Source organism: Myodes glareolus, chromosome 6, assembly GCF_982192425.1.
Source record: "Myodes glareolus chromosome 6, mMyoGla1.1, whole genome shotgun sequence".
Lineage (NCBI taxonomy): Eukaryota > Metazoa > Chordata > Mammalia > Rodentia > Cricetidae > Myodes > Myodes glareolus.
In genome coordinates, this window is record NC_142031.1 from 99,954,186 (window position 1) to 99,980,804 (window position 26,619).

Consider the following 26,619-nt stretch of genomic DNA (forward strand, 5'->3'; position numbering starts at 1 on the left):
ATCACGTTTGTCACGGGGTTACCTGGGAGACTACCGTCATACATGTAATCATCTGCTGTGGTTTGAAAGAAAGTGACCCCCAAAGGGAATGGCGCTATTACACTTTCTCCAACAAGGCCATACTTCCTAAAAGTGCCACTCCCTTTGGGGCCAAAGTGTAGAGAAGGGTTTTGAGATCTCCTCTGCTCAAGTTTCCCTTCATGTGACCGTGAGTTGACTTCCTACTGCGTGCAGGATGAAGCGCTCTCCGCTCCAGTACCATGTCTGCCTGTACCCTGTCATGCTCCCCATCATGATAATGGCTGAACCTCTGAAACTGTAAGCGAGCTCCCTCAATTAAATATTTTTTTGATAAGAGTCACTGTAGTCATGGTGTCTTTTCACAGCAATAAAAAAATTCAACATCATCTTTATTGTCTTTCTGAACCTACCTTTTTCCACATATAACCAAATAAATACAATGAGGTCAGGTTCATGACACTTAAAAGGCTGACTACCTCTGCCTAGAATTTATCTACTCCGAACGTGAGGGTAGCTACCTATATATTAAGACAAAAACAACATCTGAGTTTAGAAAAGTTAAGGGTTGGACACACCCTTGTCAAAAGCAGTTAACTGCTTAAAGTGTAATCAATAATTTATTTCTTTAATCATATACATGTCTTCAAGTTTAGATTAGAAAGAAGGCATTTTGTTGTATTTTGCATGGAAGTGAGACAGCATGTCTCTATATATCCCTAGCTGTCCTGGAATTCACTATGTAGACCATGCTGGCCTCAGACTCACAGAGATCCACCAGCCTCTGCCTTCTAAGTATTGAGATTAAAGGCACACACCACCATGCCTGGCAGAATGCTCTTTTACTTAGTCGATTAATATCTTTCTACAGAGAAAAATGCATTTTATTAATTCGATTGTTAAATTATTAACACATTTATGCATTACAGTATACTATTTCAATACATGTGCTCATTTTATAGTTATCATGGTATTAGCATATCTGTTACCTCAAACGTTCATTTTATGATGAAGAATATTCAACATCTGTTTTAGAATATACAATATATTACTTTTCACTGCCATCACCATACTGTGCATAGAATACTGGCTGTTACTCCTCCTATTCAGTTATGGTTTTGTAGCCAGTTCCCTCTCCCACCTCACCCCTCTGGCCTCTGGTAACTTCCTTTCTACTCTACTTCTGTGAGTTCAACTGGTTTAGCTTTCACGGATAAATGAGATCATGTGGTATTTACCTCCCTATCCCCGGCTTATTTCACTTAACAGAATGCCCTCTAAGTTCACTCATGTTTTTGCAAGTGACAACTTGATTTTGAAATTACACTTAACCTTTTAAATGTGACATACACAAATGCGGAGAAGAACAAGAATGGTTGAAAAATACAGACAGTAGGAATAATTAGTTTGAATTTTAATTAGGTATTAACTAATATACAGTCTCTTATCATAGAAGCTTATTATATACCAAAAGCTTGCAACCAGCAGGAAGGGTCAATGCAAAAGCCAGAAAGCAACCTGTTTCTTGGGTTTTGCCGAAGCAGATGTCAGTGTGACTTCTGCTTATCACCAGGTCATCCCTTCCTGTGGTTGAAGTGATCTCTTGAGAACCTGTAACAACCACCTCATTGTCAAAAAGTTCAAAGCAATTGATAAGATGTTCTGGTAACACCTGTCAGTGAATTCACTCTGAGCACAAAACCCTGGCATTTCAGGAGTTGACAAGTATTATTAAACTGTTTTGCAAGAGGAGAAGCTGGTTCAAAGAGGGGAGAGCTGTCAAGATAATGAGATCAGTAAGTGGGTCAGGCCTCCCACTTCAAACACCATCCTCTAACTGAGCGACTTCTCAGGGCAGGGACGATGCAGGGCTGTCTGTGAGCATGTGTACAGTGTTCCTTTCTGTCCAATTCAAAACTACAACATTTTTTAAGCTATGAATTTGTTCTCAGTTTAAATATGTCTTACGCATGGTTTTGTCTGTTGGGTTTTCTCTATCAAAAGTTTATACTGTTTTAACTTTTAAATAATAGCAACCTTGTTTCTCTTTTCCTTGGTCTTTGCCCCACACTCTCACTGCCTCCACCTGAAGCCTTTTAATTTGTCTGTCTTTGCCACTTTGCTAAGCCTTGGGTTTGACTTAAGGGAACGCCATATAATGCTTCTGTGATGGTTAATCTCTATTGTCAACTTGACCGGGTTAAGAGAAACCTAGGGCGTTAGTATAGTGCACCTTTGGGTGCATTTGTGAGGGTGTTTCCAGTGAGAATTAATTAACTGAAGGAAGTAGACCCGCCCTGAATATAGCCTACACCAACCCATGGGCTGGGGCCCCAGGCTGACTACAAAGAGGAAAGGAGAAAGCTAGCAGTGTGCTGTAGCTCCCCTTTTGCTCGGCTTCCTGACCTGCCCATTTGTCAGCAAGCCAAATCTTCCCTGCCATGGTGGACTGTACCCTCCCCATCACACCATACATAACGTAAATCCAGCTTCTCCTAAGTCACTTCCAGCAGCTGTTTTATCACAGAAAAGTCACCAGAGACATCCTGTGCAAGGGATGGCACTGCGTGCAGGTACTTTCCTGAACTTGAGTGTACTTGAGTGTAACTTCCTGGTGAATGAGGGGTAAAGTTAGGAAAGCCTAATTCAGCGTAAAGTAGGATTTATGGTTCGGGAATATTTCTGTTTGTAACTAACGCTCCAGTTTCTCCATTCTCTTTGCACTGTAAACTATCTTACCCTGGATTAAACAGAAGCAGAGGACAACACAAAGGTTTAAGAACACACACTCAGCCAGGAGGTGGTGGCACACACCTTTAATTCCAGCACAGCACAGAGCAGGTTGATCTCTGTGAGTTGAAGACCAGCCTGGTCTACAGAGTGAGTTTCAGGGCAGCCAGAGCTGTTACACAGAGAAACCCTGTCTTGAAAAACAAAACAACAACAAAAAACCCCACATAGTCTATTCAGCACTGTGGTGGGGGTGGGGCACAAAGGTCCTTGTACCCACAGAGCACTAGGGAATCAGGAATGTTAATCACACAAGGACCCCTCCTTGTAGGTCTGTTTCCTGTCCAGAAGACTGCAAGTGAATAATGTTACAACCTAGTAACCTTTTTGCTATCTGTGGAGGTAGACCTCACCCATCCTGTACCTAGACACTGACCTCACCCACCGTGTACTATAGACATAGACCTCACCCACCATGTGCTATAGACACAGACCTCACCCACCGTGTACTATAGATTCAGACCTCACCCACCGTGTGCATAGACACAGACCTCACCCACCGTGTACTATAGACGCAGACCTCACCCACTGTGTACTATAGACGCAGACCTCACCCACCGTGTGCTATAGACACAGACCTCACTCACCATGTACTATAGATTCAGATCTCACCCACCGTACGCATAGACACAGACCTCACCCACTGTGTACCTAGACACAGACCTCACCCACCGTGTACTATAGACGCAGACCTCACCCACCGTGTGCTATAGACACAGACCTCACCCACCGTGTACTATAGACGCAGACCTCACCCACTGTGTACTATAGACGCAGACCTCACCCACTGTGTACTATAGACACAGACCTCACCCACTGTGTACCTAGACACAGACCTCACCCACTGTGTACTATAGACGCAGACCTCACCCACCGTGTGCTATAGACACAGACCTCACTCACCATGTACTATAGATTCAGGTCTCACCCACCGTACACATAGACACAGACCTCACCTACCGTGTGCTATAGATGCAGACCTCACCCACCGTGTGCTATAGATGCAGACCATATGTTTATCCAGATCTACCCTCCTGGACTGTTATCCTTAGGCCCCGGTTAATAAAACCCATCCTTATGCAGATGTCACATGTGTCTTATGGTCTGCTGGCCTCTGTGCTATCTCAGATCACATTAAATTCTAAGCTTTTAACTACAGAGCCCACCCTCATGGTCACATGTGCTTTGTAAGGAGTTGCTAAGTAGCCACACCTTAAGCTTTATTGTACACCTGGATTGGAATGACTATTGCCTGGAAACCTTTTCCCAAATTGTACTGTGTTTTAAATATGCTGGCAAAGAACCGCTTGGCATCAGACTCCCCAAGTCTGATCCAGGTTGACGAAGTCAATCTGAAGCCAGTTTTCATGCTCACTTTGCAGTTTGCTTCCCCGCCTGGACATCTGCAGGCTCCCCCTCAAGGGAGGAAGCAAGGGCAGGGGCAAGAGAGTTGAAGCGGGGAAGATAGGTGGGTGTGAGACAGCTCGTGGGGGAAGGTGCTGACTGCCAACCCTGACTGTCTGAATTCAGTCCTCAGGGCACACACATTGGAAAGAGAGTCCTTTGACCCCCACGGCCTGTCCTGAAGGATCATAGCAGAGAAATGGAGACGCTCTCAGGAGGAACATAGTGCAGCCCTAGGCAAAGTGCGTTAGTCGGTATCTGCAAGAAGCCAGTTGCTACCCACACAGAACAGGAAGCCAGAAAATAAGGCAGAAAGACAAATGAATCTGAAAGAGTGAGAAGTGATATGCCATCATACAGAACAGTCTTCCTGTGTGTGACTAGGTACATAAGTATCTAACATAAAACATGAAGGCCAGGCTGATAGCATAGTCTATAACCCCAGTTCCCTGAGTGGCGAAAGCAGGAGAATTCAGGGACTACCTGAAGTATGGAACCAGCTCAGACCGAGTATGAGCCTGGAAGAACACTTGCCTAGCACATGTGAGGCCTTGTGTTCAACCCTGTACTGAAAATGGAAACGGGTAGAATGTGAAGTTTCTGCTCCCCACCCTTCTGTGCGGGAGCCGCCATAGCTCATTTTCTGTGTGCTGCCCGCTCCTATGGAACCTAAGCAATTGCATAGTGCATCAAGCTATTGCTGTCAATCACGGACTGTGCGGTGATGATAGTCTCATAAGATGTTCCATCACCTAACGGCACAGCCACCTTGGTTAGTACAAGCTGACATTTGACAAACAACAAAGCTACTCATTTCCCAGAATGTCTACTTGCCGTTAAGCAATGCACACCTGCACACATACCTTTTTCTCTTTAAAAGGCATGCTGAGCTTTTTCTAAGTTCTTGGGATTGAACTCAGGGCCTCACATGTACTAGGAAAGTTCTCCCCAACTGAGCTATGTCTCTTGTAAAAGATATGACTCAGACCTTATATCAGGCTCAACTTTATCCCCTCATCAGCAAGATGATACTGCCCTATAGAAAGCACATCCGGAAACACTAAGTCAACACTTACTGAATTGTTGAATAAACGGGTAAGCAATTGTGTGTTTTATCGTTACAACTCTTGCTTAGAGAAGAGGAATTATAGAGGCTGAAGAGATGGCCCAGACGCTAAGAACTCTCGCTGCCAGACTCTGTCCTGACTCCCCCATCTGGCAGCTCACAAGCACCTGTAGCTCCAGCTCTGGGGGATCAGACAGCCTCTTCTGGCCTCTGAGGGCACCAGCATATGCACACATAAATTTTAAAATGAAAGTAAATCTTTTAAAAAGGAGAGAGGGAAGGAAGGAAGGAAGGAAGGAAGGAAGGAAGGAAGGAAGGAAGGAAGGAAGGAAGGAAGGAAAGTTCTAAGCCAGGCATGAAGGCACAGCCTCTAACTCTAGCACTTGGAAGATAGAGGCCAGAAGCCCAGGAGTTCAAGCCCAACTTCAGCCACAGAGTGAGTTACAAAGCCAGCATGGGCTAAGTAAGACTGTCTCAAAGATGAGGAGGGGAGGAGGGGAGAAAGAGGAAAAAAAAGAATCCTGCTAAAATTTGGAGTGTAGTAGGCAAGATATGGCAAAACATGGAATTGTTGTTAGATAGTCATATAGCCATGGCTGCTCATTTCCTCTTCAATCCCATAATTAGCACCTTACATCCCCAATTCAGAAGCAAAATGGATGTTCTACAGAGGAAACGTGGGAAAGAGACAAAGTGAGTACCTTTTACCCTTCTGTTAAATGGCAGACTCTAGGAACACAACACTGTTCTCTGTCCCCATGCAGGGAACATTAACAACTGGAGACAGGAAGTGCTAAGGGCACAGGGAAGATGGAAAAGGAAGAAAAAAGAAAACAGGAAAGCTCCAAAGATGTGAAGTTTCAATGACTGATGAAATAATTCCACACTTGCTAACATCTGCTGCCTTGTGCTAATATTGCTAAGGGCTCTAGAGAGATGTTTCAGTGGTTAAGAGCACTGGTTGCTCTTCCAGAGGACTGGGGTTCAACTCCCAACACCCTCATGACCGCTCACAGCTGTCTATAACTCCAGTCCCAGGGAATCTGATGCCTCTTCTGGCCTTCACAGGCACTGCATGTACATGGTGCACAGACATATATACATACAGGCAATGGCAGTACACATGAAATAAAGTTAATGTTTTTAAGAAATGAGTCTAAATCTGACCATCTGCTCCCACATCAAGTACACATACATGCCGCCGTGGTTTCACCACCACCACCCGATTTGTTCATACACATCCCATAGTAACCTGGCAATGTAGGGCTCATGATTTCCCACAGGTGATGAAAAGGGACACTTGATTCACAGCAGTGACCCATGACCTAAGAATAAATAGAGCTGAAGGCCTAAGTTCCTCCAAGCCGTAGTCTTGCTAATGAAGTTATTATCTAAGCACGTTAGATATTCTTTTTAAGGTTTGATGAGAGCCGTTTGTAGCAGAGTCAATAGCCAAGAACTCACATCATTACTCCGTCACATGGATTACTCACCGTGGCTGCTCAAAACGGAGTCCTGAAATGCTTGAGATTTCTGATGCAAATCAAAATCTCATCACCACTGTCATTGCTAAATTAAATGACAGGATAATAACATTACTTTAAAACCGTTTTTCTCTTGATTGAGTACCTTTTTCAGAAGTGAACCTTTTAGACGTATATTTTTTCATCAGTACTATAAATGCATGTAGAATCCGAGATAAAAATAGCATTGAAAAGAGGAGGAGTGGGATGTTTTCAAATTGTTGGTGAGTCTCTTGAATCTCAACCGTATTTGACAGTGCGGTGCTGGGGAGAGGGAGAGTCTTGGCTGACTGACTTATTGATGGTTTTAGAAGCACACAGAGAGGCTCACGGGCTCATCTTGGTCTTTATTGAAACCATTGTGCATTCTGGCCTTAATTCATGTCATCCCCCTGTAAACAACCTGTTAGTGGCCTGGAGGAATTGGCACTGTTCTGTCTCTCTCTTCTGATAAAATATGGTGCTCATTTCAGATATATCAAGCCTATTAATGAATACAATCTTATAATCTCCTCAAACAGCATAGATTCCCAGCTGATTTCCACTGGGAGCCTACTCAGCCTTTCTTTCCTACAGAAAGCAGATTCACTTCTGTGGTTCTATCTGCCGTCCTTGACCCCTTTGTGGTCAGGCGGTCAGGCTTCCTCTTGCTTGACCCTATGTTTGAAACTCCTACCATTCTGAAATCAGTCATTTCTTTCCATCCTTTAAAAATGTTATTTCCTCAAATCTTGCCTTTGAAATTATGAAAATATTTATCTGGAACAAACGTTGTGTAATTTTGGCTTGGGTAATACTGCCACCGTTGGCCATACCATTATGGTAAAGATCATGCTTAGCTTCTTGGTCATGGTGAAGACCGTGCTTAGCTTCTTGAGATGCCAGTGGAAATGGAAACAAGAGCAGCTCGGAGCTGATAATAATTAAATCTGACTGGTGAGTGACCAGATAAGGGGTCTACTTATCATTCATACGTTGCATAATAAAAGCTAAAGCCGAAATTTAGTACTTCAGTCTCCATTGTTTTAGGTATGAGTTCTTTTTGACCTAGTGCATGAAATGGCATGGTATGGAGGAGACGGAATTCAAGTCTGTTCCCACCCCACCCTCAAGTAAACAAAGAGGATTGTTTCAGCCCAAGGAATTGCTGCTTCCCTCTCCCCGTTAGGTCCTACACTTGACTAGAATCATGTATACCTTCTGCTTAAAGTGCAGGAGAGGCCCAGACACATGACTTCGCTCCACCAGCTGAGTCCCACTGTGAATAATGCTTGGGTTTGGTGTGAGCAGTAGCTGTGGAGAGAAGAGAGGAGTTCTCTGAAAGAGATGGGTTCTGTCTGTCAGGACCCGAATTGAAAGGAAAGACTGTCTTCCTGGCAGCTTAGCCTCAAGAGTCATCAAACCCCCCGTGGATACCTTTCCGGGCTTCTGAGGCAGGCATGTCCGCTAATTGCAGTTACCAACGTGCTTTGTTTTCTTCTCTTTAAATGATATTAGTCTGACTTCTCACTTGCCAAAAACTGGAGAAACCATCCACGGACATAAGTTTTTCATTGGCTTTGGAGGGAAAGGTGCCAACCAGTGTGTCCAAGCTGCTCGGCTTGGAGCGAAGGCGTCCATAGTCTGCAAGGTAAGCGTGAAACATAGGGGAGGGGTTCAGGGTGGGTGAGGCTGGTTCATGTTCATCATTTCTGTTCTCCTTCACCATTGTCCAATGAACACTTCACTGGGGATAGCGGGGCAGTCCTGTGCTACCAGCTACCCATGAAACTAATTACAAGTTTAGGGCCAGCCTGAGCTACATAGTGAGGCCCTCTCTAAAGAAATAGTAAAGTTCAGCAATACTTAATAATCCACAATGTTTTGCAACTGCCACTACTAGCCAGTTACAGGACATCTTTATTCGAAAGGGAAACTCTTGTCCATTTACACAATTTCTTCCCATTTCCTCTTCCACCTGGAACCCCAGAACCAGCACTCTCCATTCTGTCTCTGTGAACCTATCAGTTCTGGAGACTTTATATAAATGGACTGTGTAATATATGATTTTTGCTTCTGGCTTCTTTCACTGTTTTCGTGTTTTCTCCATTTTGTAACATGTATAAGTATTACATCCTGGACAGTGGTCAAATAGTACCCTGTCGTGTGGGTACACCATCGCTTCTCCATCAGTGAGTGCGCCGATGGGCTCCTGGACTTCTTCCTCTTTCTGTTTCAGAATAACCTGTGGCCATGTTTGTGTGCCTTGTACTTGTTTGAGTACCTGTTTTTAAGTCTTTTGAAAATCTAAATAAGAACGATTGGGCTTTCTTATGCTTTGTATGAGTGGATCCTCTGGCAAGTAGCAGTCCTCAAATGAGTTGATTCCCTGAATACAGCGAGCTTTAACCAAAGTATGCAATGCGAGGGGAATTAACCTGTGCCCCGGCGCCTACAGTCCACCTTGTAAACGGCCTGAGTCTCTCTGTGTCCAGCAGCTGTCACCGCAGCAGCACAGATCTTGGGAGCACAGCCACTCATCACTAAGCCATCATCTACTGCCATGTTGTAATGGCGGTGGGATGTAGGCTTTCATAGCCACACATAACAAATACCTTGGCAGATTTCTGGTTTTGGTGATATAAAGTATGTAACAGTCGGTAATTCTACTGAAATAACTGGTGCGGGAGAATTATCTGTCTTCTGTCAATCATGTATTTTATTAAAATGCTGATTGGCAGGCAGGAAGTATAGGTGGGTCAACCGGACAGGAAGTAGAGGCGGGGCGATGAGAACAGGAATATTCTGGGAAGCAGGAAGTTCCCTCCGCCATTCCTGCCCAGATCACCAAAGAAGCAACATGTGAGCTGACAGCTGAAAAAAGTACCAAGCCATATGGCTAACATAGATCAGAATAATGGGTTAATATAAGCTATAAGAGTTAGCAAGAAGCCTGAGCTAATGGCCAATCAGTTTATAATCTTATGGAGTTCTGTGTGTGAGTTCTTTGGGGCTTGCCGGCTGTGGGATACTGGGCAGGACAGATACCCCAACAAGCTGGCCAGCCTTCATGTTACAAATAACTTGGAAATAATTGTGTTTGGCTGTCAGAAGTTTCGAATTTTATATATTTCATATCATTTGAAAGTGGTAACATTGCTATTGTGAGAAGGCGAAATCATGTGAGTTTAAATACAGGGAAAGTTAGGTTTTAATCTGCACAGCTGCTGATAAGAAAAGCACAAAGAAACTTAGGAAAGATGTCTCTTGATTTTCAAAACGAAAATTTGCAGCAATGTCATTCCCGTTTCCACACAGCACTCTCCTCTCCGTGGGAGCCTTCGTGATGGGTAGGCTGTGCAATTATCACTTCATCTGCTAATGAGCTGGGCTTCATTCCTGGTCCATGACCAGCATACTATTCTCATGGCTGTTTGGTCAGAAACATCACAGGAAACAAAAGGTTCCAAATACGAACCCTCTGCTCTGAAGATTTGGTCCATAAGGATTTAAAATAGTAATATAGCAATCAGGACATAATTATATTTCTAGAAATGGTGGCACTCTGAGAGACTCTGAGAGAGGGCTTACAAAATTCTTTACACCTGACTTATCCCATGTTTGATTGATGAGATTTAGGTAATGGCCCAGGGATGCTCACAGAGGGGTCTCGGGAACTGGGAAGAGCATGTGATTTCCTGGATGGCCAAAGCTGGACGTAGAATTGGTATGGGAAGGTAGGCATCCAGAGTGACTGTCCTGGAACAAGGGGAGTTCTCTGGACCTGGGATTGTAAAAGACATGGCGCATCTTCCCTCTTGGAAGCTTTATGCAAACTACTCGTGTAGCCTAAAGTCAAGATTGCATGTATCCTGGGATCTCATCCTATGCTAAGATTTGGAGATTTTATTTTAGGTCTGTGGAATTTGAAGTAAAGATAGAAAAACAAAATAGACATCCTTGAGTTGCAGAACTGAACTTGGGGGTGAACCGTGACACCATGTAGGAAAGGGGAGAAGAGCAGGCAGGAACTGTGCTCCAGTTAGGAGGGCAGTTATTTCACCTTGGCCTGTTTGCCAAGGCTCATGCCAGCACCTGAGTGCTTCGGGATCATCTCCCATACACTTCCAGTCATCCCATGTTTGTTCCACACGGCTTAGTCTAGGTGTTTACTCAGTGACACATAAGAAAACCGATTTCTAGCAAATCCCACCTAGGGTAATTTTACTTTTGTGCCTTGGTAACTAAGGCAGGGATTTATTTAGATACTTAAATTAAGAAAGCTGTGTGATAGTCCTAGTCTTCTTGTTTTATTTATTTATTTATTTACTTACTTACTTTTATTGTTTTGGTGTTGGAGAAGGAATACAGTCTTACAAATGTAAATGCCTTCTGCCTCTGAACTTCACCCCTAGTATAAAGCCTTTTTATTAATTGATTAATAAGGGGTTTCTCTTTGTAACCCATATTAGCCTTCAGATTATAATCCTCCTGCCTCAGTTCCTGAACACTGGGATTATATGTATGTACCTCTTAGAATTTTTTTTTTGGGGGGGTGGCTTTTCAAGATGTGGTTTCTCTGTGTAGCCCTGGCTGTCCTAGAACTCACTCTGTAGATCACTCTGGCCTCGAACTCTCTCAGAGATTCATCTGCTCTTGCCTCCCAAGTGCCAGGATTAATAGACTTTTATAGTGAAAGTTATCCATTTTCATTATAGTTTTCCACTGTGTAGTATTGTGCTGTGTTGCATTTTTCTTTTTGGGTGTGTGAAACAGGATTTCATACAGCCCACACTGGCCCTGACCTTGCTTACAATGTAGAAAGTCCTTCATTCCTCCTTCCTTTGCCTCTGTAAAGTTGGGGTTACAGATGTGCCCCAGCATTCACAACTTGCAGTGTATGTTTGTTAGACAAATTAACACACTTGTTTTCTAGCAGTTTCTGAAAGATGACAAGTTTCAAATCCAAACCAAAGTCATTATAATAATCAAGATAAAAATGAACAGATGGAGCAAAAGAAAATCTGGTAGCGAATCCGTTGTCATTCTCCTAGCAACGCTACCTATGTATGCTGCACCTCAGCACACTAGATGCCAGGCTCTCCAGGGAAGCTCGGTGGACCAGGAGAAACCAGGAAGGAGAGTTATCTGTAAAGATAACTGTGACAAAACATTACGCAAGAGTTACATCAGTATTCATAGTGACGAATAGATACAGAAGCTCTCTAAGCAGTTAAGAATCAGGCGTTTGGCATTCAGCTGAGTCGTGTGCTAAGGCTAAAGTTCAGCGATAATTGGGGATGGTATTTTTGAAAATGAAAGCCTTCATCCCAAGGCAAAGAGCCAGCCAGGAGCTCTCTATAGACTTCGCCTGATTTGTGTAAACGTTTCCTCCACTTCTCCACTGAAGCCAAATGTTCAAGGTAAGATGTTCCTTCTAAGCATCAAACACGGGTGAACACCTGTGATCCCAGCACTCTGGAGGCCAATGCAGAAGAACCAGCAGACGTGCGAAGCTACCCTACCTTGGGTACTGAGATCCCATGCAGTGTGACGAGTATGTGGATCTGATCTCAATAAATAGAACCCATGTTTATTAAAAACAAAAGCAACCGGGTAGTGGTGGTGCATGTCTTTAATTCCAGCAGAGGCAGGCGCAGCTCTGTGAGTTCAAGGCCAGCCTGGTCTACAGAGCAAGTTCCAGGACTGGCTCCATAGCTACTGAGAAACCCTGTCTCAAGAAGTGGATGGGGGAGGGGGAGGTGGACAGAATGGGAGGAGAGGAGGGAGTGAGAACTGGGATTGGTATGTAAAATGAAAAAAGATAATTTGTTTTCTTTTTAAAAAATAAAAATAAAAACAACCAGACATTCTGGTGTTCATCCCCACACGGGAGAGGCTAAGACCAAGACAGAAGGAGCCATGGAGCTCACTAGCCAGCCAACCTGGCCAAATTGGAAAGTTCTAGGCCAATAAGAGACAATGCCACAAACAACATGAATACTGTCCCAAAAGGACGACGCCTAAAGTTCACATGCATTCACACAGCATGCATACATGTGTATGTCCTCACGCGCGCGCGCGCACACACACACACATACACACACACACACACACATACACACAAAGGAAGATGAAGAAGAACCATCAAACATTGATAACAAGAACCATGTTAAATAAAGAGCTCAAGATGCAGGGGCCCACTGGGAGCCCAGAGCACATTATGTGCAGATGTAAGGAGACCACAAGCAGACATGGACCCCAGGAACCAAGCCAGGAATCAGCACACTAGGGTTGCCTAAAGAGATGTAAAACTCACTCACTCCTAATGCGGGTAATCACCGTTACAAAGGTCAGTCAGGAAGTCCAGGAACAAAGGGTTAGGACAGTGCCACTCAAAAGCCTACTCCTCAGGCCAGTGCCATGCTCAGTCTGTCCCTAGTCTAGACAGTACAAAACCAGAAGTAAACAGAATGATTTATAGTAACTTAAGGCTAGATTTTTACAGCCACTGAATTTAATAGCAATAATAAATGAGACTTTATATCTTATGATACTCTTTTTTGCTTTTATTGCATTGTTTTTCTATTTTACAAATTGTTAATCTGCACTGTGTGTAAACAAGGAAAACAGTAAGTGCGGGGTTGAGGGGCTTCGGGTAAGAGAGCTTGAAGAACAGGGCATGAGAATACCTTCATAATGAGAAGACCCTTTCGATGCAAGACCACTGGGTCCTGAGAATTGCCCTGGCTTACATCTTTGTTGAAGCTGCCTTTGACTGCCTCCTCTCTGCTGGAACAGGCTGCACACACAGACTGCCTCAGATCATGTGCAGTTACAGGAACAGCCCTCAAGACAAGAGCCCTGCTATAGCAAAGCCTTGTCAGCACCAAGCCTTGTCTGCAGCCACAACAGAATACTCTGGTGCTCGTGGTCACATCCCTTCAGGAATAAGACAGGTCCAAGAAAATAAACTGAAAATAAACTGATGTGGCGCTAATGGGACACCTTCCGTGTGCCGGACTTTGGGAAGGACAATATATTTTAAGCTAGCATAACTCCAAGTTTAAGGAAGCCCCAGTGGACAAATATGGAGTTACAAACAGTGTAAGATGGCACTGAATTATGGCAGTGATCAGGAATGCTGTGTAGGAGGTCTGGAAATGAGAGGATTAATGAGAGCCAAAAGAAGGAAGGTAGACGTAAGTTGGTGCTTGAAAAACAGGTACAATTTGAGTAGGTGGAAGAGAGAAGAATGGACTCCTAAGTTCTCAGAAGTAAAGGCAAGGAAATAAACATGAGCATATTGTACGCACATTGTGTTCTCACACAGTCAAGTGACGGGGTCAAGTTAATAATGACTTTCTACTCACAGCTCCGAAAATAAAACCTAATTATTTTTGGCCAAAATTACTTTAGAAAATTAGCTACGGAGACTGCCTGGTGAACATTTGTTTCCATGTCAGACCACAGTCCACGGTGAAATACAAAGCTTATGAAAATGAAGAAAATCAAACAAGATCATTTTTTAAATGTTTAACCTTTTGTTTTTTGTCTCAAGTCCGTCATGTTTTTTTATAGTGAGGAAAAGAAATATGTTCTAAAAAATGCATATGTATACAACTGTGCATAGTGTAAAGGATTAGTAAGTGTGGGTAGTTTGATGGGCCGTTGCTAATGCAAAGAAACGGTGCTACTAACTGTAAAGATGCCAGGTTTCCTCATTGTATAGGTGATGGGTATAAATTAGCACTAATTACTTATTTTTTTAACTCATTCCAGATGGTTAAAGGTTAAAAAGTGTTTCCAAGAATTAGTGTCACATTGAAATTGTTCAAATAAATTATCCATGCCAGGCTGTATATTATGTGATTGTAATTTTCTTCCTTTTCTTGTAGAATTTACATATGAGACCAGAGATGCTGCAACAGGAGCTGCTTCTATAATTGTCAATGATGAAGGTATGTGCTTCACATGCGAGTGTCACCGCCTGGAACAGACAGCCCATTTCCAGAACTAGGTTGGAAGCAACCATTTTTCCCTAGTCCTTCCGGCCTCTTACCACATGCTCCTCCATGACCTGAGGTGTGGCTGTTCCAATCCAAATAAAAACATTTCCCTTAAATTATGTCCCCCACCTTGATCATATGTAAAATACTTCACCTAGTATATATGAAGCATATATAGAGATATTTCCAAATAAGATCTTTGTCCTGTCATGCCCCCTTTACCCTTCATGGGAGCTTGGAACTGATATGTGTATCTCAAAACAGTCAAGTACTTACCTGTCATTTCCACTAAGTAAATAAATGTAAATGGGTGCATACAAAATTTGACAAATCATATTTATAGATTATTTACTGAGAAAATGGCAGCAAGTAATTACTTCTAACTTATCATTAATATTCAACTTTGTCTTTAATCAGCAATGAAGCCTCAGAAGTCAATGTACATAGTTCTGCCATAGTAAGAACATTGCTCTTTAAAAACAGTAGCCACAGCTAGGCCTGGTGGCAGATCTGTGAATTTGAGGCCAGCCTCATCTACATGGAGTTCCAGGACAGCCGGGGCCATAGTGAGACTCTGTCTCAAACAAATAAACAAACAAAAACCAGCAATGACTTTCAAATTGAGATTTCATAATCTACCAACTGTTCTAAGTGTAAAAATATCTACATTGAGTTTTTTATTTTAAATTAAGGTCTATATTTGTAAAGACGAGGCACCCCTGGGGTATGTAGAATAGAACCTAGTGCATTGTGAGATATGTTAGGATCTGTTACAAGGTCTGATTTATAACGTGGTTCTCCCTTATCCTTAGAGCTGGGGTCCTCAACCTTCCTAAAGCTGCGACCCTTTAATACAGTTCCTCATGTTGTGGTGACCCCAACCATAAAATTATTTCATTTATACTTCATAACTGGAATTTTGCTATGTTATGAATTATAATATCTGATATGTGGCCCCTAAAGGGTTGCAACCCCACAGGTTGAGAACCACTGCCATTAAGAAATACATTTTAAGACCGCCAATAATCCTGGTCTCTCTATATGTTTTTTTGTATGTATATCCCTATAGTAAAGTTTAGTTTATAAATTAGAGACTGTAAGAAATTTACAATAGTAATAATAAAATAAAATGTTTATAACAATATAGTATAGTGAATGTATGTCAGTGTAATCTATCTGAAAAGATCTTATTGTCCTGCACTGGCTGTCACGTGATGCTGTGAGGTGACATGACACCTACATGATGAAAGCAAGTGAGGGAATGGCGCGGGCATTCTGCTGTAGCGCTGTGCTGCTGTGCAGAGCTTGAAATGAGCACCAGACCTGCGCTATCTAAACAGCCCGTCTGATAATCAAGATGGCTACACAGGCAGCGTCTACATGCTAGGGTAGGGAGTGCATACACAGGCAGTGTCTACATGCTAGGGTAGGGAGTGCATACACAGGCAGCGTCTACATGCTAGGGTAGGGAGTGCATACACAGGCAGCGTCTACATGCTAGGGTAGGGAGTGCATACACAGGCAGCGTCTACATGCTAGGGTAGGGAGTGCATACACAGGCAGCGTCTACATGCTAGGGTAGGGAGTGCATACACAGGCAGCGTCTACATGCTAGGGTAGGGAGTGCATACACAGGCAGCGTCTACATGCTAGGGTAGGGAGTGCATACACAGGCAGCGTCTACATGCTAGGGTAGGGAGTCCATACACAGGCAGTGTCTACATGCTAGGGTAGGGAGTGCATACACAGGCAGTGTCTACATGCTAGGGTAGGGAGTGCATACACAGATAATGTCTACATGCTAGGGTAGGGAGTGCATACACAGGTAATGTCTACATGCTAGGGTAGGGAGTGCATACACAGGCAGCGTCTACATGCTAGGGTAGGGAGTGCATACACAGGCAGCGTCTACATGCTAGGGTAGGGAGTGCATACACAGGCAGTGTCTACATGCTAGGGTAGGGAGTGCATACACAGGCAGTGTCTACATGCTATGTTGAACAAAGAGATGACTCACAGCCCAGGTAAGACAGAATCAGATGGCATGAAATTTCTTTGTGCCATCCAAAGAGGCATGCAATTTGAGATATGTTAAATTTTTCCTTTCAGGAATCTTTCAATATTTCCACATAATATCAATAATATTTTTCACTTAGTATATTGACTGCATATATACTTTTTTAAGAGGAAAGTTATTTGTAGCCTAGACTCACTTTGAACTCAGTGACATCCTGTCCAGCCTTCTGAGTGCTGGGATTTCAGGCAGCTGGTTTGTTTCTTTGGAGGTTGGTTTCTTTGTTTTTTGTTTGCTTTGAGACAAAGGTGTCATATACTCCAGGATGGCTTTGAACTTCTGATCCTCTTGCCTACATCTTTCAGGTAGTGGGATCACAAGCATGTTCCACCGTGCCCAATTCATGCAGTGCTCAGGACCAAATCTGGGCTTTGTGCAAACTAGGCAAGCACTGGACCAACTTGAGCCTCATCTCCAGCCCCTGATAGTATACTTCTGCATGACCATTTTACGTCGTGGTATAGCGTTTTCATCTCAACTTCAGCAATGCTTAAGTTGCAACAGTAAAAGCACTAGGTTAAGTTCTCATTATGACCATAGAACGCACATTTGTTACGTTAAGCTATGTCATCGATAAGGATTTTTGCCGAAAGCAGGTTATTTCTGACCGTAACTCCATGTTGTCTTCTAGGAATGACTTCAGCTTTTCTGTCTTCCTTTCCTATGAACAAAATCTTCATTTTCAATTCAAAATTTAGTAGTATATATGAACGCCTATTATGGTAAGCCTGATTTATAATAAGGTCATATCCTAGGATGTAGACTGTGCGGGACACGGCAGCACAAGTCTGTTATCCAAGCACTCTGAGGCTCACACAGGAAGATTACAAGGAGCTCAAGGCCGGCCTAAATTGCAGAGAGAAACCATCTAAAAATAAGAATAAATATGGAGAAGTGGAACAATCAGCTCCTTCATATGAAGGGGCAAGAGTGCCAGACAAAATGATGAGCGTTATTTTGGCAAGTTAAATTTAAGGCATGATCGAGCTAGTCACGTGTCTTTGTCTATGGACAGTTTTGGTCTTAGGTTGTCATTCAGCCACAAAAGTCCATCTAGAAAGGCATAGTACACTACACTGCAGTTGTCTCCAGCAGAGGAATGAGGTCACTGCGAGGGAAAAGACGGAGAGATGCAGTCTTTCAGCACGTGGGCTCTTTGCATTTTTCCAAGACTGAGGTTGTGCCTGTGCAGAGCCATCCCCACTTTATTGAGTTTTCCTCGTAGCCAACAAACACACATGTGGTAAGATTATAGGCTGGGGCGGGTCTGTGTGGAGAGGCAGTTTCAGGTCATGTCTGTACACGCTCTGCACAAGCAGCCTGCAGCACTGAAAAGTGCCTGCTACAGCTCATTCCTTTACAGCTGTGCCGTCCAATGGAAATAAAATGCAAGCCACAGGCAGTTTTAAAATTGTCCAGGAACCGCGTTTTTAAAAGAAAAAAGAGAAATAGATAAATTTAATTTTGACAGTATGTTGACCCAATTATCCAAAATATTATCACTTCACCATGTAGTTAAATTTATTTTAAAATTAAAACTTTTCAGTGTGTTTTTACAAAATTAGATTAGCCAGAGAGATGGCTGAGCAGGTAAAGATGCCTGCTGCCAAGCCTGCCAACATAAGTTGCATCCCTAGATCCATGTGGTAGAAGGCGAAAGGCAACTCCCACAGTTGTCCTGACCTCTACATGTGTCCTGTGGCACACACTGCCCACGCGTGCACACACACAAATAAATAAATAAATGTTTAAAAAGAGTGAGATATGTGACTTCCTGTTCTTTGCACTAAATTTGAAGCCATTGTGTATTTTCTATTTAAAGTGCATCTCAGTTCAGACCAGCAATATTTCAAGTGTCAGTAGCACATGTACTGTTGTGAATCCAACGCTGGACAGCACACCTCTTAAGAGTTCATTTTTCAGGTGCTGGCGAGAGAGATCAGTCACCACAGTACTTTAGAAGACTGGAGTTCAACTCCCAAAACTCATATTGAAGAAGAAGAAGAAGAATTTAAAAAAAAACAAAAAAAAAAAAACAAAATCTGGGCATGAAAGCACATGATTGCAATCCCAGCTCTGATGCCTGGGGCTCATTTAGTCTACTTGACAAACTCCAGGCCAGTAAAAGACCCTGTCTCAAAAGATAAGATTTCTTAAAAAGGCAGCTGATGAAGAACAACATTTGTTTTTCCTCTGCCCTCTCCACACACTCAAGCGCACACACATACGCATGCACACTCACATACACATACACACCCCCATATGTCTGCAGATAAGGAGCATCACAACCCCTCCCATGTGGGTGTATATAAGGATTATAGAGAGTGGGTCCAGATGCTAAAGTGTATCAGATCGTTGGCTGTATTTCTTTGTTTGATCTGTACAGTACAGGCCAAATAAAGTTAGAGATTGCATATCTCATTTATTTTCTGTCTTTTAGATATTAAAAAATGTGTTCAGAGTAACAAGGTCACTTTTGGGAAAACATGGTACACACATGAACTGTTCGCATACAGTAGAGCGTTTGTTTCGAGCGTTCTGCAGGGTTATTCCTACCTATATTCATCTCTGTGGAACCCATCATTTAGAATCCACAATCTTTACCATATGCATGTATTAGTCATTTCACATAAAGAAATAAAAGTAGGTTATGTATCATTTCTCAGCTATTATTCTTTGTATGTAAGAATATTGAGATTTTCTTCAAGGTGATCATTTTGCAGGAGAGATGGCTCAGCAGGCAGATCCCTGGAGACATGAGTTTCGTTCCTGAAACCACATGGTAAGAGGAAGGAACTGAATCCTAGGACCTCCACATGCATGCCCATGGCATGCATGCACACACACTCACAAAATAAATAAGTACATGTAAAATGATTAAGTTCTCATAGTAAATCAGTTATAGTGGTATGTACCCATAGTCCCACCTATGCGGGAAGGTGCGGCAGGAGCTCTTAAGCCCAGATGCTCAAGGCCAGCCTGGAAAACATAGCAAGATCCTATCTCCTTTAAAAAGAAAAAATTAGAATATTATGAATCTCACGGAAATAGTGCCAACAATACATTTGGAACATAATAACTAAACCTGAATGTCCTGGAAATGTTAAGATTAACTCTTCTAACGCGTTCCGTATAATGCCTTCAAAGGACTGCTCAACAGTGCAACATATCACTGCTTGGCTTGGTTTGGTATAAATATGTAGAATTTCTTTATAGGCCAGAATATCATCGTCACAGTGGCTGGAGCAAATCTGCTTTTGAATACTGAAGACTTGCAGAAGGCAGCCAGTGTCATTAGCAGAGCCAGAGTGATGATCTGCCAACTCGAAATAAGCCCAGCAACTTCTCCGGAAGCTCTGACAATGGCCCGCAGCAGTGGAGGTAATTCTACAGATTTGTCACTCTTTCTGTGAGAGCTTTTATCACTGTCTTAATTAAAGCTAACCTTTCAAGATGAGTTAAAGCATTGCTTTGTAGTAAAACATTCGTTCCTCCATCTGTGAGATTCACCGGCTTCTAGTTCTTGATAAGGCTAGAAAAACTCCCAAATAGAGTAAAAACAACATGAGTAGCATATCCGATATCCCGAAATATAAAACCTGGAGTCTACTCAGCAGAAACGACCTAAGGAGCAACTGGAGCCTCTGAAGATTGCAGCAAGGTAACAGCCAAGGTGGAAAGCTGTCTCCTACCGCCTGCTGTCGCCCGTCACTGCCCGGTACTTCTGATGCATTGCTCCAGATGTCAAAGATTCAGTCTTAGCCGGGCAGTGGTGGCACATGCCTTTAATCCTAGCACTCGGGAGGAAGAGGCAGGCAGACCTCTGTGAGTCTGAGGCCACCTGATCTACAGAGTAAGTTCCAGGACAGTCAGGGCTACATAGTAACGCCTATCTCAAAAAGCAAGACAAACAAACAAACAAAAACTAAAACAATGATCCATTATTTCTTCTTCTTCTAAAATTCTATCATCTTTTCAGTATACAATAGATTATTTGTATGCAATAGGTGCTATATTGCCAGTGTCTATTATCTGAATTTTGTTTTACTTCAACTTTGAACATATTCAATCCGACCCAGTTAGTCAGCACTGTATGCTGAGGCCCACCTCGGGAGTTAGCCGGCCGGGGTTTCTCTCTTCTTCCTCTCTTGACCTCCCAACAAATACTGCATGAGCATATATTTTTAATCTAGGTAGTTTGTTTCATTTTTTTTCCATGGCCTAGGAGAGAAAGCATCTCATTTCTACCCTTTGTCGGGTTTGGGGTCTTAGCAAAATTAGCTAATTTTTCTGGAACTGATTGTAAAAGACAGAAATGTGTCCTGTGGGCTTGGTCTATGGATAGAATGAAATAAGAGATGATGCCAGGCATGATGTCATACTTGTAAGTCCCAATTTTCTTCTCTCCTATCCATTTTTCTCTCTGAATTGGAATTGGAATAGTTTAATGTTGTGGGCACACCTGAAATCCCAGCACTCAGGAGGTTGGGGCACAAAGACCATGCAATTAAGGTTAGCCTGGGCTACATGCGGAGCTGAAAGCCAGCCTGAGCCAGACCCTGAGCCTGAGTCTCAAAAATAATAAGCTAATACCTTGATGTAGCCCCATTTGCTCAAGACAAAACTAGCTGCTGTTATGATAATGTTTGTATTTGTGGCAATAGAGCTGGAGAGCAAGGAAAGAGGTTTATTGATTGAGGGAGCCATTATGGAGCTAGCAAGAAACCTGGCACTAGAGAAATTTCAAGGAATCCACAGGATAAACCCAGCCTAGACCCTAAGCAATAGTGGAGAGGGTGCCTCAACTGGCCTTACCCTGTAGTTGGAATGATGACTATCTTAAATGTCATCATAGAACTTCATCCAACAACTGATGGAAGCAGAGATCCACAGTGGAGCACTGGGTTGATCTCCCAAAGTCCAGTCAAAGAGAGGGAGGAGTGAGAATATGAGCAGAGGGGTCAAGACTATGATGGGGACACCCATTGAAACAGCTTATCTGAGCTAATAGGAGCCCACTGACTCCAGCCTGACAGCAAGGGAGCCAGCATAGAACAAAACTAGGCCCTCTGAATGTGAGTGCCAGTTGTATGTCTGGGGCAGACTGTGGGGCCACTGGCAGTGAGACTAGAATTTTTGAGCACTGGCTTTTTGAGACCCATTCTCTTTGGAGGGATACCTTGCTCAGCCTAGATATAGTGGGGAGAGCCTTGGTCCTGTCTGAAAGCAATGTACTAGACTTTGGTGACTTCCTATGGGAAGTCTTACCCTCTCTGAGAAGTGGATGGGGAGAGAGTGGGAGGAGGGGAGGGAGAGGGAACTGGGATTGGTATGTGAAATGAGAAAAGATAGTTTTTTAATAAATAAATTTAAATTTTCAAAAGAAGAGTAGAATAGAGAGAAAATGACAATGACTTTCCCTAATAACACTTCCCAGCAAGATGGGAAATAAAGATGAAGACAACACAGTATGTACAGGCGGTAGGTGTCAGGCACTGGGCCCTAGGGAACAGAGCATATGTGTATGGGGTACATGTGTGTGTGCGCATGTACATCATGTGCATGATTTCTCCTAAAGCATTTCATGTTCTATCTGACAATAAGTGGGAAAGAAGTCACTGAGAACTGGCTAGATGGCTTAATGGGTATAGACACTTGCCACTAAGCCTGACAGCATGAGATTAATACCTGGGAACTACATGGCGGAAGGAAAAGCCAGCTCCTGCAAGCTCTCCTCTGAGCTCCACCTGTATACCATGGCGTGTGAGCACACCCCTCCCCCACAATAAATCAATCAATCCAGTTTCTTCTTTAAAGGAAACTCAATCTCTAAAATGATTTTTGTGGAGAATTTTAAAGTGTTTATACTGATTTAACAAATTTTCCTCTTGGCAAAACAATATACTATGGCAAATTCTCACTGACATTTACTGTATTTTTAATGGACTCAAAGCTGTCAGAAAGAATTCGAAGCCAAAATTCATTTGGTTCCATCTTCTTAAAGTGTCACAGATGAGTCCAATGCTCGTGGCGAGCAGTCTCCGGAGCTGGAGGTAGCCAAGCTGTAGACTGCTTCTTAGCATGTGAAATCCAATCGCTCTTGGATCCCCGAGCGTGGCAGTGCACACCTGTCATCCCGGAACCTGGGAGGTGGTGGCAAGACGATCAGGAATTCCAGGGCCGGTCAGTGAGATGGGTCACCTCGGGCCCAGTCTCGTGACCTGAGTTCTGTCTCCAGGACCCACACAGTAGAAGCAGAGAGCTACATATATATGTAACCCACAGTCGTCCTCCATCCTCCACGTGTGCTCTGTTGAAGGAGTGTGCATGTGTGTGCATGAGTGCATACAATAAAGGAATAAATGTGACTTTTGAAAATATTTTTTTTTAAGTTCAGGTCATCCTCAACCACATAGCAAGTTCAAGATCAGCTTGAGCTAACATGAGATCCCATCTCAAAAACCAAAGCCCAGTCTGTGCCTTGTACTCATTGTAAGCAGGTAAAGTGGATACCGTGTGCCAGTCTGCTCGCCTGCCTGATGTTTTCCCTGGAAGAAAACACTGTATGACTCTGTGGACCTGGATTCCAGCCTCGCTACTCTTGTACTTTGGAGCCACTGTTAATAAAATAAGGGTTCCTGGGGCTGGAGAGATGGCTCAGAGGTTAAGAGCATTGCCTGTTCTTCCAAAGGTCCTGAGTTCAATCCCCAGCAACCATATGGTGGCTCACAATCATCTGTAATGGGGTGTGGTGCCCTCTTCTGGCCTGCAGGCATACACACACAGACAGAATATTGTATACATAATATATACATAATAAATAAATAAATATTAAAATAAATAAATAAAATAAAATAAGGGTTCCCTGAACACAAGCACTTCGATACCTGAACAGGCCACCTAAGTGGCTAACAATAGAAGCCGTATATACACGGTGGTAAAGTGATTGACATCCCGGGGGTGGGGCTGGATCAGGATGGCATGAGGCCGGACTGCAGGGCTCAGAATGGTGTGAAACTTATAACTGTAATGTCTGAGTTTTTCCACTTAATATTTTTGGTATCATTGACATTGTCCATGTATAACTGAATCTGTGGAGAGTCAAACCACGATAAAGGCAGCTGCTCCATCATAAGACTAGAAGTGCTAGTAGCTTGTGCTTATATGTAGTTTCCAGTTTGTAAGTTATAAAGCTCTTTTTAATAATTTGATTCTAGGAAACCCTATAAGCTGAGCGTGCTGGTGCATGCTGAGAATGCTAGCATTTGGGAGACTGAGGCAGGAGAATCAAAATTTCAACGTTATCTTCAGCTACATAGTTCTCTCAGATTGAGAATGAAGGAGCTGGGACTCAGGAGGTTAAAGACTTAGCTCAATCAACCTCCCACTTCTTTTTTAATAACTTATTTCTTTTCATTTTATTTGCATCAGCCTTTTGCCTGCAAATATGTGTGAGAATGCCAGACCTAGAGTTACAGACAGTTGTGAGCTCCATGTGGGTGCTGGGAATTGAACCTGGGTCCTCTGGAAGAGCAATCGATCCTCTTAACCACTGAGCCATCTCTCCAGCCCCTACCTCCCACTTCTATTTTTTGTGCACTTTTTAAAATTGTTTTTATTGAGCGAAACATTTTTCTTCCTTCTTCTCCCTTCCTCCTCCTCCCCTTCTACTCTCTCCCGTGATTCCCATGTTCCCAATTTACTCAGGAGATCTTGTCTTTTTCTCCTTCCTATGCCTATCCATGTATGTCTCTCTTAGGGTTCTCTTCGTTGTCTAGGTTCTCTGGGGTAGTGGACTGCAGGTTGGTTTTTCTTTATGTCTGAAAGTCACTTATGAGTGAGTACATATTATATTTGTCTTTCTGGGTCTGGGTTACCTCACTCAATATGGTTTTTTCTAGATCCATCCATTTGCCTGCAGATTTCAAGATGTCATTATTTTTTACCTCTGCGTATTACCCCGTTATGTAAATGTACCACATTTTCTTTATCCATTCTTCAGCCGAGGGGCATCTACAGCTCCCACTTCTAATGAGAGTGGACAACAGGATTTCAGGTTCCACAGCAAAAGCAGCTGTCCCCTAGACCCCACTTTAGAGACTGCCACGTGGTCCTGGTGTAGAAGAGCGTGTACAGAGCAGTAAAGTCCACACATTGTAATAGTGGCCGCATGCCCCCTAGAGCACACCCACTCACCTCTGCCTAGCGCTCCTCCAGATGGGCAGCTTTCTCTAGACCAGTGAGCTGCCCTTATTTGGTAGGTACCAGCCAGACTCTGCACTGTGAGGTGGGGGTGGGGCGGGTGAGAGAGAGTGAGTGTGCGAATTCGTGGGTGTGTTTAGTGCATCTTCAGCTCCAGTGAGACAAGAATGTAAAGATGAAAAGAGAACACTAGTTTAGGGGTCATGAAGAATGGTACTGACTTCCAAATGAATCACTTAGCAAATAGGGAGCCTCAGTTGCAAGTCAGGTGCTTGCTCCACCCTCCCACCCCCCATGTCTCTGCTGAACACTCTCCTGATCACTGCTGTCACCAAGGACTGATCACAGAGCCCACCAGGCAGCACTAGTGACCGGTTCCCACGAGGCAATGGGGTGCTTCTTTGTCATCTGAGTTCATTATCACCCCTTACAAGTAGCAAATTTGAATTCTACACATTACATAACCAGATGACCTACAGTCGCTAAAATGCCAAGAGAAAGTCCTGTATTGACCACACTGTCTCAAAATTGGATTTTACCCAAATGAAAGAATTGCTTTTAGACACAGCACTAACAATGTCGAGACAAAGAAACAACAAAATCAGCTCACACCGGGTCACAGTGCAGTTAGGCGGGCCTGCTGGAGAGCTGGTGCTGGGGCTGCCGGTGGCGAAACTGTTCATGTTGGGTCTGGTCTTTATATCCATTTCAAAGCAAATGGAACATTACAGGGACAATTATAAATTATTGAGACTGTAATATCACCAAGATTAAATCCTAGGTATGATACAAATGTCTTTTAATGCCACTTTAGCCCTTTTCCATTTGGCAAACTGAAGCTCTTGGCAGACTTTTGCAATAACATTGTCCCACATGTGGGCTAAACTTGGAGCTATTTTACAGCTCAACTCCCCAAAAAAGAGCTCCAGTGAAGGGACAGCCAAGCCAGTGTTGGGATCCCACTCTCCTCACAGTTTCTTTGTTTGGGTTAACTTTAGTTCCCTGTTCCCCTGAATCTTAGGCATTCTTTGTTTGCTTGTTTGTTTGTTTTTCAAGACAGAGTTTCTCTGTAGCTTTGGAGCCTGTCCTGGAACTCACTCTTTAGACCAGGCTGGCCTTGAACTCAGAGATCTGCCTGCCTCTGCCTCCCCATTGCTAGGATTAAAGGTGTGCACCACTACCGCCCAGCACCAGAACAAATTTTTTTAAACATGTGTAAAATTCTTATAAATGAGAACCCTAAATTCTTCTTCTTCATCAATGCTACTTTCTGATCTCTGATGATTGCATACTTTTTCTGGTCAGCTCTCCTGAATTCTGATTTTTTTTTTCTGAGACAGGGTTTCTCTGTGCAGTTCTGGCTATCCTGGAACTCACTCTGTAGACCAGGCTGGCCTCAAACTCACAAAGATCCGCCTGCCTCTGCCTCCCGAGTGCTGGGATTGAAGGCAAGTGTCACCACCACCTGGCTCTCAGGGCATTCTGAGCTGGCCTTCCTCTCTTCCCTGGCAGTGTTAAGATCTTCTGCCCCATTTCCCAGCCTACCAGCTGTTT

The 26,619-nt window shown here is 43.3% G+C and overlaps 1 protein-coding gene across 3 annotated transcripts in view; it reads left to right on the forward strand.

The window, feature by feature from the left end:
• Positions 1 to 26,619, forward strand: part of LOC148121914 (ribokinase-like) — a 62,869-nt gene that overhangs the window by 12,185 nt on the left and 24,065 nt on the right. For all 3 annotated transcript variants that reach the window (XM_087907408.1, XM_087907409.1, XM_087907410.1), the window contains exons 2-3: positions 14,679 to 14,741; positions 20,080 to 20,244. In XM_087907408.1, coding sequence (XP_087763534.1) covers positions 20,175 to 20,244 — 70 coding nt within the window. In that variant the 5' untranslated portion in view covers positions 14,679 to 14,741; positions 20,080 to 20,174. The remainder of the gene's footprint in view (positions 1 to 14,678; positions 14,742 to 20,079; positions 20,245 to 26,619) is intronic.